The following is a 10,176-nucleotide window of genomic DNA, read 5'->3' on the forward strand; positions in this document are numbered from 1 at the left end:
CATCAGTCTTTAGGGTGAGGTTTTTCCCCGATATTGAGGTGGTGTGAGATCAAAACCAATAGCGTTCTTCAGATGTAGCTGTCTGGTTTTCCCATGGACATTGATTGAAGAGGCTTTCTTGTTCCCATTTGGATATTCTCCCCTTCTGTGTCAGAGATGAGTTGACCTTGGATGCCGGGGTTTGTTTCTGGACCCTCAACTTTATTCCATCGATCTGGATCTGTGTGTGTTGTTGTATTCCCAATAGCGTACTGTCCTGCTGCTGCCGCTGCGGCTAAGTCACTTCAGTCGTGTCTGACTCTGCGCGACCCCATGGCCTGCAGCCTACCAGGCTCCTCCGTCCAGGGCATTTTCCAGGCAAGAGTACTGGAGTGGGTCGCCATCGCCTTCTCCGATACTCTCCTGAGGATCCTAGTTTGGTCGTCTAATTTCCTTTCACACAACCTTGGACGTCCGTATCGGGGCTTTTTCGTCGGATTGTATTGACAATTTAGGCTCTTTTCTGTTTCCGTAACCCCTTTTGCAATTCTTTGTTCGGTGCGAACATGCATTGGCATTTTGGGAGGAATAGCATCGAAGCTGTGGATTGCCTTGTGGGGCTGTGACATCATTTCCCCAATAGGAATTCTTTCAAGCCCTGAGCACAGCTTCTCTTTCCAGTGATTGGTGTGGGCTTGATCTTCTTTCTTCCATCTCTCGCCGTTTTGTGAGAACAGGTCCTTCCTTCCCTTCTGGGTTAGATGGACTCGTGGGTATCACTTCAGTGAATGGCATTGTCAGTGGGGGTGATAATTCCCTTCTCATTGGAAGACTTTGCTGTGAGTATTAGAAGTGCAAGTGATTTCTCTTCCCCTTCCTCCCTGTCCATCTCTCAGAGCCACCGGGAAACAGAGGCCTCATCCAGGGTCACACAGGCCTGAGGGAGTGCAACCAGACTGTTGTTTCTTCAGGCCCTCAGTGCTGGACATCATCCGGGATACTCTGTGTGTGTCTTCCTCAGTCTGGCGTCCCTTCAGACCTTTCCCTAGTTTTCACAGGCTTGTTGTGTTGGTGTTCTTTGTCTGTTTGGAGACACGTCCTTGAGAAGCTTTGTGTTTCCACTCATTCGTCTCGCGATGTATGACCTGTCTTTTGCTTTTGTAATGAGGTCTTTCCCACGGTAGATATCTTTGATTTTGCAAAGTCCACTGTATTCTCTGGGTTGTTTTGTGGACTGCCTTTTAGTTTTGTGTGTGAAGACTCAAAGCACGTGTCCGGTTTCTGCTCATTGTTCTTCTAGATTTGTGACAAGTTTTCATGGAAACTTTGTCTAGGGATAACTGGAAGTGAACTCGGTGTAAGGTGTCAAGTCTCCATCTCCATTCATGTCATGCCCTGCAGTTTCCAATTCCCTGTTCCTGAGTGGTTTTGGAGACCTTGTGGGAAGTTTGGTTGCATCGGAGTTTGCATTTCCACCTTGAGTAGATTCACACTGTTCTGCCCTCAGGGACACTGTCAAGGGGGAGTGAGGAGCAGCCTGCACTTGCAGCAGTGACCACACGGTGGGGCGAGTGCTGCTGTTCCCTCTGGGAGCCCCAGGCCACAGGCATCCCAGTGAGGAGCCAGCTCTGTGCTCAGCTGAAAGGAGTTAGTCTCTCAGGAGCCTCTGAGCCCTTGCCTTTGGATCACCCAGGGTGGGCATTTACTGTGACAGAAAAAAATTGCCCTGAATTCCATGGACGGAAGAGCCTGGCTGTGTAGAGTTCGTGAGTTGCCGTGAATCAGACACAACTGAGGACACAAAAACTCAATAGACTAAAACACTTTTTGGGGGTGGGGGGAGTGAAAGGGGGTGATGTGGGGTTTTTTGTCTTATATAATAGCCAAGGGAAATCTAGTTTAAACCTAAATTCACATAGATTGGAAAGGTATAGCTCTCCGTCACCCTATTAAAAAAAAAAAAAACAACGACTTAACTTTTCTGAAAGTTTATTTAGTAGCTTCCTTGAGCAGTTCATTGTGAAGCATTTTTTTTTTTTTCTGTGACATTGGCCTCATTAAAAAGTACGGTTTGCGTTTACTGGATAATTTTGTTCATTGGTTTGTTAGGGAATCTTGGTAATATTTGAGTTTCCTGGGGAGCATGGTCACATGACCTGGCCCTGGCCAATCGGTGCGTTCCACCTCCCTGGCCACTGTGATTGGCTCCCGACTGGGGCAGTGCCCAATCGGGGCCCAGGGCCGGGCCTCACGTTGGAAGCCAGGGGAAGACGAGCTCTCGTCCTGTTGGGTAGGGGAAGGGGTGGGGCCGGGGGAGGTCAGGCTCCAGCAGTGGGAGGGGCTTGAGGTCCGCCTGCGGCAGTTGGTGACCTTCCTGCTCCCCTCAGGGCAGAGCCGCCGGCCTGAGAATGAGGGCGCTGCTGAGCCCAGGGGCTGGGATGGCCCGTTGCTGCTGTGGTCCCAGAGCTCCACCCGAGACCTGAGGGAGGCCGTCTGCCCGTGAGTCCTCTCCCGCTTGTCTGTCAGCTTGTTTGAAGCATGCTGGGTTTTCTGCCCAGCTGGCTAAGGGGAGTCCCTGGAAATGCAAGGGTGTGGGTTTTGGCAGACTTCAGGGAAGACATGCCAGATGAGCCTGGGAGACTCCAGCTTAATCTGGATTCAGGAGATATCTCTTCGGGCCAGCTAGTAATTGTAGGATAAGCCTAATGAGTCTTCACAGGATGAAGAGAGTAACGTGCCAAGGTAGCAATCGATGTCCTCCTTCGAGAGGATGAAGCTGGTGCTCAGAGAAGGGGGGAACTTGGCCACAGCAAGGAGGTGTGCACCCAGACAGAACCCCCAGGTCCGGCCATTTGAGCTCAGGGAGGCCAGTGGTGTGGCTTGTCCCTGTGGCAGGGGCCGAGGCACGCAGCCCACCCTGATTCCTGCGGGGGCCTGACTTGGGAAGTGCCATCTGGTAGCTTTGAGACTCACCAAACCAAATTGCACTGGAGAGAGGAAGGACACCTTCCTTCATCCACCCCCCACCCCCGCCGGATTCCCACATACCCTGACCCCTTTCTCTGGATTTCGGAGCCATTTCCAGAGTCCCGCTCATATGACCTCATTCGAAGTGCACTGTGGACGAGCTGCCATGTGCAGCTGCTACCACAGCAGCCAAGGGCTTTAGCTCCCGAGTACCTCCCTTCCTTTGGAACTTGGGGGCCCTCTACTCCCCACTTGCACACCACAGACCTTTGCTGAGGATTGTGGGGACCCTCACTCAGTTTGCAGCACGTTGTAGCCATCCCTGTCCTCTCAATACCTCCCTTGCAACTCAGCTTGTGAGCTCCTTTGGAGCAGCGTGGCCCACCTGGCTGCAACGGAAGAGACACAGCTGACAGGGAAACAACAGCTTAGATCTGACAGCCGGAAAGCTCTGTCAAAAGGGACCTCCCTCTTCACACCGTAGAGGCTGTAGGAGCCGCCAGGGTTTGGGAACCAGTGCTGGGGCCAAAATGACTCCACAGCTGTTTTCCTTCCTGGGGAGGGTTCTGGCTCCAGTGGGAATGGCTCAAGTCTCCTAAGGTTCTGAAAGCCCACTGTGTGCAGATTCACGGTACACAGAGAGGAGAAGGTGGAGTCCTGCCCTGGAGGTGGGCACAGCTCACGGATGAGCCAGGCAGGCAGGCAGGCAGGCAGGGCATGAGAACACCTGAGCTGCCTTCATGAGTGAATGGTGTGGGGGCAGAGGAAGAGAAGCCGGTCTGCTCCCTCATGTGGTGCCCAGGGCAGGTTGTCCCCAGAGGAAACCCTTACGACGGTGAGGACTATCACTGCTGTTTCCCAAGGGGTTCCGTCGGTGCGTGTCTTCCCCGGAGCGGTCAGGCCGTCTCTAAAGTACACTGGCCATGGGCATTGCCTCTCCTTGGAACTTCCCATGTGTTTCTCTTTTTTATGGAACAGTGATTTTTTAGAGGGGTTCTGGGCCACAAGGTTGTTGGGTCATTTTCTAGCCTTCTGTCGTGAAGAACGCTTTCCTGGGCGTTGGGGTGGTTTGTTGTTCCAGCTCCCTTTCTTGGCTTCTTTTGGGAGCTGGTGCAACAAGAGGAGCTCAGCCTCTGCCTTCTGGCTGAGATGTCACCCTTCAAACAGCAATGCCTGCCTGGAGATAATGATGGCATTTGCCAAAAGGGCTTCGTTTGGCACATGATATCTTGAAAGGACGTACACCGTCCTTTCAGCTATCAAAGGCTAGTTCAAATGACATACAAATGAGAACTCTCCAATGGAGTCTTACAGTAGGTGGAGAGTCCGAAAAAAACTCCTTCAGTCATTTCACTGAGAGTCATTGATTGGGGACACCAAGAATATAGGAAGGAATGCAGAAAGAAAAGATGAAATTGTGTTCAGGATCGGGGGGAGGGATGAACAGGGCGTGCTTGCCTTGAATCCAGGCTTTGTTGGGGGGTGGGGCATAAAGATCGAACGGGTCTGAAACTACAAATTGGGATGGTAACACAGTATCACCAGAGTTACACAACAGTGTTCCCAAATTGCAACAATGATGACAAAGTTTACTAATCCCAACTTAACCAAGAGAAATACAGGAAACCATACACAAAATAAAACATCACCAGAAAGGTGGAAACAAACCAAATGCAAAGCAGTTCAGGGGAAAGGAACTCCATGTCCCCTGGGGGCAGACCGAGTTGCCGGCGTCCACGGTGAGCAGACAGGGATGGAGGCTGCAGAGCCGACCGCTCCCCTGGACGTGGTGTTTCCGGCAAGGGCTCTGGGTCTCTGCCCAGAGCGGGGGCTCGTTCTTCCTGCAGGGGCGAGTGAGTCATCGTCGGCGTCTGGGTGTTGCGCGGGAGCCAGGGCAGGCTCTCCCTGCCGAGGCGGTGACTCCTCCTCTGCCTCGGGTTCTCCTGCCAAAGCCCGAGCAGGTACAGGTGCACGTGGAGGTGGAGGTTCTGGCTGAGGGGGTGGGACATCAGTGCCTGGGGCTGGGGGCCCTGCAGGCACGGAGATCCGATCTGCCCGGTGTGCTGGCCAGTACCCAGCTGGCCTGGTGTCTCTGCGAGGGCAAGTCTCGGTTCTCCATCTGGCCTCGGTGGATCCCTGGGTCCTGCACCTGGAGCCACCACCTCTGTAGGGACAGGTCTGGGAAGTAGAGCCTGGTTCCAGTTGGAGGCCAGTGCTAGAGCTGGGGGAGAAGCAAAGTTTGCCCACAGGCCAGCCTTGGCATGTGCGTATCCCGGGACAGAAAGCTTCCAAGAGATTCCCAAAGAATACCCAGGGTCGGATGTCTTTTGGGACTGAAGTGTGCAAGATGGGGGTGGGGGTGTGAGGCCAGCGCTTGCTGCAGGCCCAGCAGCATCTTTCGGGGACTCGTCCGTGTGTAGCTCAGCACCCCCTCCCCACACACTCCCGTGCACCAGCCCCAGCGTCCTCACCTCTGTGCTCTGGCGTGCTGGGCTCCAGGTCCTCCTGCTGCCTCAGAGGCCGGGGTTCTCGGGACTCTGGGTCGGAGCCGGGTGTGCTGAGCTCCGTGGCAGCCTCAGACTGGGCCGCCGGGTGTATCCTGGGCGGTGTCTCGGCAGCAGGCCTTCCCCGCCTCCGCTTCGCCCCCGGTGGGGCTGATGCCTCCGTGGGCACGCTCACCTGGAGCCTGCACTGGGCCTCACGGGCGGGGGGGTGGTGCTCCGACCCCTCCCTCCGGGAGGTGGACGGGGTGTCCCCGTCCTCGGCCTCATCACGTGGGAAGCTCTGCAACGACAGTGACCGTCAGCCAGCCGTGCTGGGAGTTTTCCGAGCTGGGCCTGGCCAGTGGAGCCGCTGCTTCTGCCTGCTCGAACTTCTCTTCCCAGAAGGGTCAGAGACGTGTGTCTGCTCAGATCCCCACCCGGGAGGAAAGAGACCCACCTGAGGGTGTGAGGTCAGCCTGGGCGGCCGGCGCTGCCCGCACTCTCCCCATCCCACCCAGCCTGCTCTCCCCTGGGGTGTGGACACAACTTGTCTGCAGGCTTCTGACCCCACATCCGCCTGGGCTTCCTTGAGGGAGACACACCCCGAGAAACCCGCATCCACACACACAGGCAAAGGACCCGGTGTTTCCGGGTGGCATGGGAGAGGTGGCCTGGCCCCGCCTGGGGCTCCCCGTGTTACCTTTCTGTTTCTCCGGGCAAAGGGCCAGAGGCCTCTCGGGGGTGCCCTGAGCCAACGTCGACAGGGTGCCCACGCACACTGCCTGTGAGCTCTCCTGAGGCCCCGGCCTCTGGGCAGGGGCAAGCAGCAGAACATCCTGGCAGCAAGTGATCTGGCTGGGGGCTCCTCTCCGCTCTGGAGGCCTGGATACCCGGGTTGCGGGTTCTGTTGGGTTCTGTTGCCAGCAGGTGACATCATTTCCTGGGGTTCGTGCTGAGGTCCCTTCCCCAAAACTTCGCAAGGGAATCTCTGGGTTTCTGACTGCTCGACCACCCCCCTTAGGCCATGTGCAGGCACAGTGACAGCCACACAGCCCAGCCCACAGCCCTGGGGAGGCCTGGGTGCAGCCAGGGCCTGAGCTCCGAGGACCCCGCTGCTCTCAGACCAGGCTCCTTCTTCTCATAAGTGGTGTGGCCCTGGACAAGCATATGCCCCTCAGGGTTTCCCCGGTCTCTCCATCTGCAGAGTGGGGGTCATTCTCCCATCTGTTTCCTAGGTCTGTCGGCCTACGAGCAGCTCCATGCCTTTCCACCTGGGGCTGATATCACGTGGAGCTTGTGCGCTGAGACTTCAGAAAGAAAGACTCCATCCAGGGCTGACACAGCACAGAATGGGGCAGAACGAGGCCTGGATGCGCCGTGGTACCCAGGAAAAGGCACTCCCCCTCCTGACTGTTTGGAGACCCCGCATGCAAGTTGGAGGACCGAAAGGAAGACTCGAAGGTCTCCCTCTCTGATAGAAAAGAGTAGCCAACTTTCTGGTCCTCTGTTTCCATTGAGATTCTGTTCAAGTGTCCCAGCTCGGCTTCTGCGGGTGGCTGAGCTTCTAATGGCTCCCTGCGTTCTTGTCTTTTCCTCTCCAAACCTTCCGTCCGTTTCCCCCTTCTGGGGTGGATGGGCGCTGTCATTGCTTCTACCTTCGAGACAGATTGATGAAAAGTCTGGACCATCGACTCCTTTCCTCTCTTTGGTTCCGTGTCTCTCTCTGGCTGTGTCCCTCTCTTTTCCTTTCTCGATTCAGTCTGTGTCTTCCTCTTTCTCTCTCGTGTGTGGATGGATGGATGCTAGGAATGCACATGTATATGATTAGATGAGGGTTATGTTTTAGGGATAGGTTAGAGGGAGAGAAAGGCTTTAGGTCGGAGTTGGTCATGGGGGAAGGGTCAAGGGTGGTGGTGGTGTTTCTTGGAATCTGAGTGCTGTGCATTCTTCGTCTCTTTCCATATGAACCCCTTCTCAGATACACCACTTGCAAGGAGTCTTTCATGTTCCGTTTCCTATCTTTTGCATTTGTGAATGCTTAGCTTCTCTGTTGTGAAGAGGTTCCATTGGATGGATACCCATTGGTGTACTTGGTTTCCCTCTTTCCCTTACTTGAAGAGACCCATTTCTACCTCCGCCCAGCAAATGGCAAGGAGACTCTGATGTTAAGGAGCCTTTGACCTACGCTTCTTTCTAGCTATCTCATGACATCAGTCTTTAGGGTGAGGTTTTTCCCCGATATTGAGGTGGTGTGAGATCAAAACCAATAGCGTTCTTCAGATGTAGCTGTCTGGTTTTCCCATGGACATTGATTGAAGAGGCTTTCTTGTTCCCATTTGGATATTCTCCCCTTCTGTGTCAGAGATGAGTTGACCTTGGATGCCGGGGTTTGTTTCTGGACCCTCAACTTTATTCCATCGATCTGGATCTGTGTGTGTTGTTGTATTCCCAATAGCGTACTGTCCTGCTGCTGCCGCTGCGGCTAAGTCACTTCAGTCGTGTCTGACTCTGCGCGACCCCATGGCCTGCAGCCTACCAGGCTCCTCCGTCCAGGGCATTTTCCAGGCAAGAGTACTGGAGTGGGTCGCCATCGCCTTCTCCGATACTCTCCTGAGGATCCTAGTTTGGTCGTCTAATTTCCTTTCACACAACCTTGGACGTCCGTATCGGGGCTTTTTCGTCGGATTGTATTGACAATTTAGGCTCTTTTCTGTTTCCGTAACCCCTTTTGCAATTCTTTGTTCGGTGCGAACATGCATTGGCATTTTGGGAGGAATAGCATCGAAGCTGTGGATTGCCTTGTGGGGCTGTGACATCATTTCCCCAATAGGAATTCTTTCAAGCCCTGAGCACAGCTTCTCTTTCCAGTGATTGGTGTGGGCTTGATCTTCTTTCTTCCATCTCTCGCCGTTTTGTGAGAACAGGTCCTTCCTTCCCTTCTGGGTTAGATGGACTCGTGGGTATCACTTCAGTGAATGGCATTGTCAGTGGGGGTGATAATTCCCTTCTCATTGGAAGACTTTGCTGTGAGTATTAGAAGTGCAAGTGATTTCTCTTCCCCTTCCTCCCTGTCCATCTCTCAGAGCCACCGGGAAACAGAGGCCTCATCCAGGGTCACACAGGCCTGAGGGAGTGCAACTAGACTGTTGTTTCTTCAGGCCCTCAGTGCTGGACATCATCCGGGATCCTCTGTGTGTGTCTTCCTCAGTCTGGCGTCCCTTCAGACCTTTCCCTAGTTTTCACAGGCTTGTTGTGTTGGTGTTCTTTGTCTGTTTGGAGACACGTCCTTGAGAAGCTTTGTGTTTCCACTCATTCGTCTCGCGATGTATGACCTGTCTTTTGCTTTTGTAATGAGGTCTTTCCCACGGTAGATGTCTTTGATTTTGCAAAGTCCACTGTATTCTCTGGGTTGTTTTGTGGACTGCCTTTTAGTTTTGTGTGTGAAGACTCAAAGCACGTGTCCGGTTTCTGCTCATTGTTCTTCTAGATTTGTGACAAGTTTTCATGGAAACTTTGTCTAGGGATAACTGGAAGTGAACTCGGTGTAAGGTGTCAAGTCTCCATCTCCATTCATGTCATGCCCTGCAGTTTCCAATTCCCTGTTCCTGAGTGGTTTTGGAGACCTTGTGGGAAGTTTGGTTGCATCGGAGTTTGCATTTCCACCTTGAGTAGATTCACACTGTTCTGCCCTCAGGGACACTGTCAAGGGGGAGTGAGGAGCAGCCTGCACTTGCAGCAGTGACCACACGGTGGGGCGAGTGCTGCTGTCCCCTCTGGGAGCCCCAGGCCACAGGCATCCCAGTGAGGAGCCAGCTCTGTGCTCAGCTGAAAGGAGTTATTCTCTCAGGAGCCTCTGAGCCCTTGCCTTTGGATCACCCAGGGTGGGCATTTACTGTGACAGAAAAAAATTGCCCTGAATTCCATGGACGGAAGAGCCTGGCTGTGTAGAGTTCGTGAGTTGCCGTGAATCAGACACAACTGAGGACACAAAAACTCAATAGACTAAAACACTTTTTGGGGGTTGGGGGAGTGAAAGGGGGTGATGTGGGGTTTTTTGTCTTATATAATAGCCAAGGGAAATCTAGTTTAAACCTAAGTTCACATAGATGGGAAAGGTATAGCTCTCCGTCACCCTATTAAAAAAAAAAAAAAAAAACGACTTAACTTTTCTGAAAGTTTATTTAGTAGCTTCCTTGAGCAGTTCATTGTGAAGCATTTTTTTTTTTTTTCTGTGACATTGGCCTCATTAAAAAGTACGGTTTGCGTTTACTGGATAATTTTGTTCATTGGTTTGTTAGGGAATCTTGGTAATATTTGAGTTTCCTGGGGAGCATGGTCACATGACCTGGCCCTGGCCAATCGGTGCGTTCCACCTCCCTGGCCACTGTGATTGGCTCCGGACTGGGGCAGTGCCCAATCGGGGCCCAGGGCCGGGCCTCACGTTGGAAGCCAGGGGAAGACGAGCTCTCGTCCTGCTGGGGTAGGGGAAGGGGTGGGGCCGGGGGAGGTCAGGCTCCAGCAGTGGGAGGGGCTTGAGGTCCGCCTGCGGCAGTTGGTGACCTTCCTGCTCCCCTCAGGGCAGAGCCGCCGGCCTGAGAATGAGGGCGCTGCTGAGCCCAGGGGCTGGGATGGCCCGTTGCTGCTGTGGTCCCAGAGCTCCACCCGAGACCTGAGGGAGGCCGTCTGCCCGTGAGTCCTCTCCCGCTTGTCTGTCAGCTTGTTTGAAGCATGCTGGGTTTTCTGCCCA

At 53.9% G+C, this 10,176-nt stretch overlaps 1 protein-coding gene across 1 annotated transcript; it reads right to left on the reverse strand.

The window, feature by feature from the left end:
- Positions 1-2,257: 2,257 nt before the first annotated feature.
- On the reverse strand, positions 2,258-7,565 carry LOC145514068 (uncharacterized). The gene is made up of 3 exons (XM_081511145.1): positions 6,130-7,565; positions 5,418-5,730; positions 2,258-5,167 (listed from the first exon to the last, which is right to left on the reverse strand). Exons 1-3 carry the CDS (start codon positions 6,364-6,366, stop codon positions 4,539-4,541), a joined length of 1,179 nt encoding a protein of 392 aa, XP_081367271.1. The 5' UTR covers positions 6,367-7,565; the 3' UTR covers positions 2,258-4,538.
- Between the last annotated feature and the right edge of the window lie 2,611 nt (positions 7,566-10,176).

This window comes from Giraffa tippelskirchi, chromosome 7 (genome assembly GCF_054371585.1).
Source record: "Giraffa tippelskirchi isolate mGirTip1 chromosome 7, T2T-mGirTip1v1.2.pri, whole genome shotgun sequence".
In the NCBI taxonomy this organism is placed as follows: domain Eukaryota; kingdom Metazoa; phylum Chordata; class Mammalia; order Artiodactyla; family Giraffidae; genus Giraffa; species Giraffa tippelskirchi.

Coding starts and splice junctions, on each gene's coding strand:
- LOC145514068 (XM_081511145.1), bottom strand. CDS start 6,366: ATGATGTCACCTGCTGGCAACAGAACCCAACAGAACCCGCAACCCGGG. Junction 5,731..6,129: donor TTGCCCGGAGAAACAGAAAG/GTAACACGGGGA, acceptor CTGTCGTTGCAG/AGCTTCCCACGTGATGAGGC. Junction 5,168..5,417: donor CAGCACGCCAGAGCACAGAG/GTGAGGACGCTG, acceptor CTTCTCCCCCAG/CTCTAGCACTGGCCTCCAAC.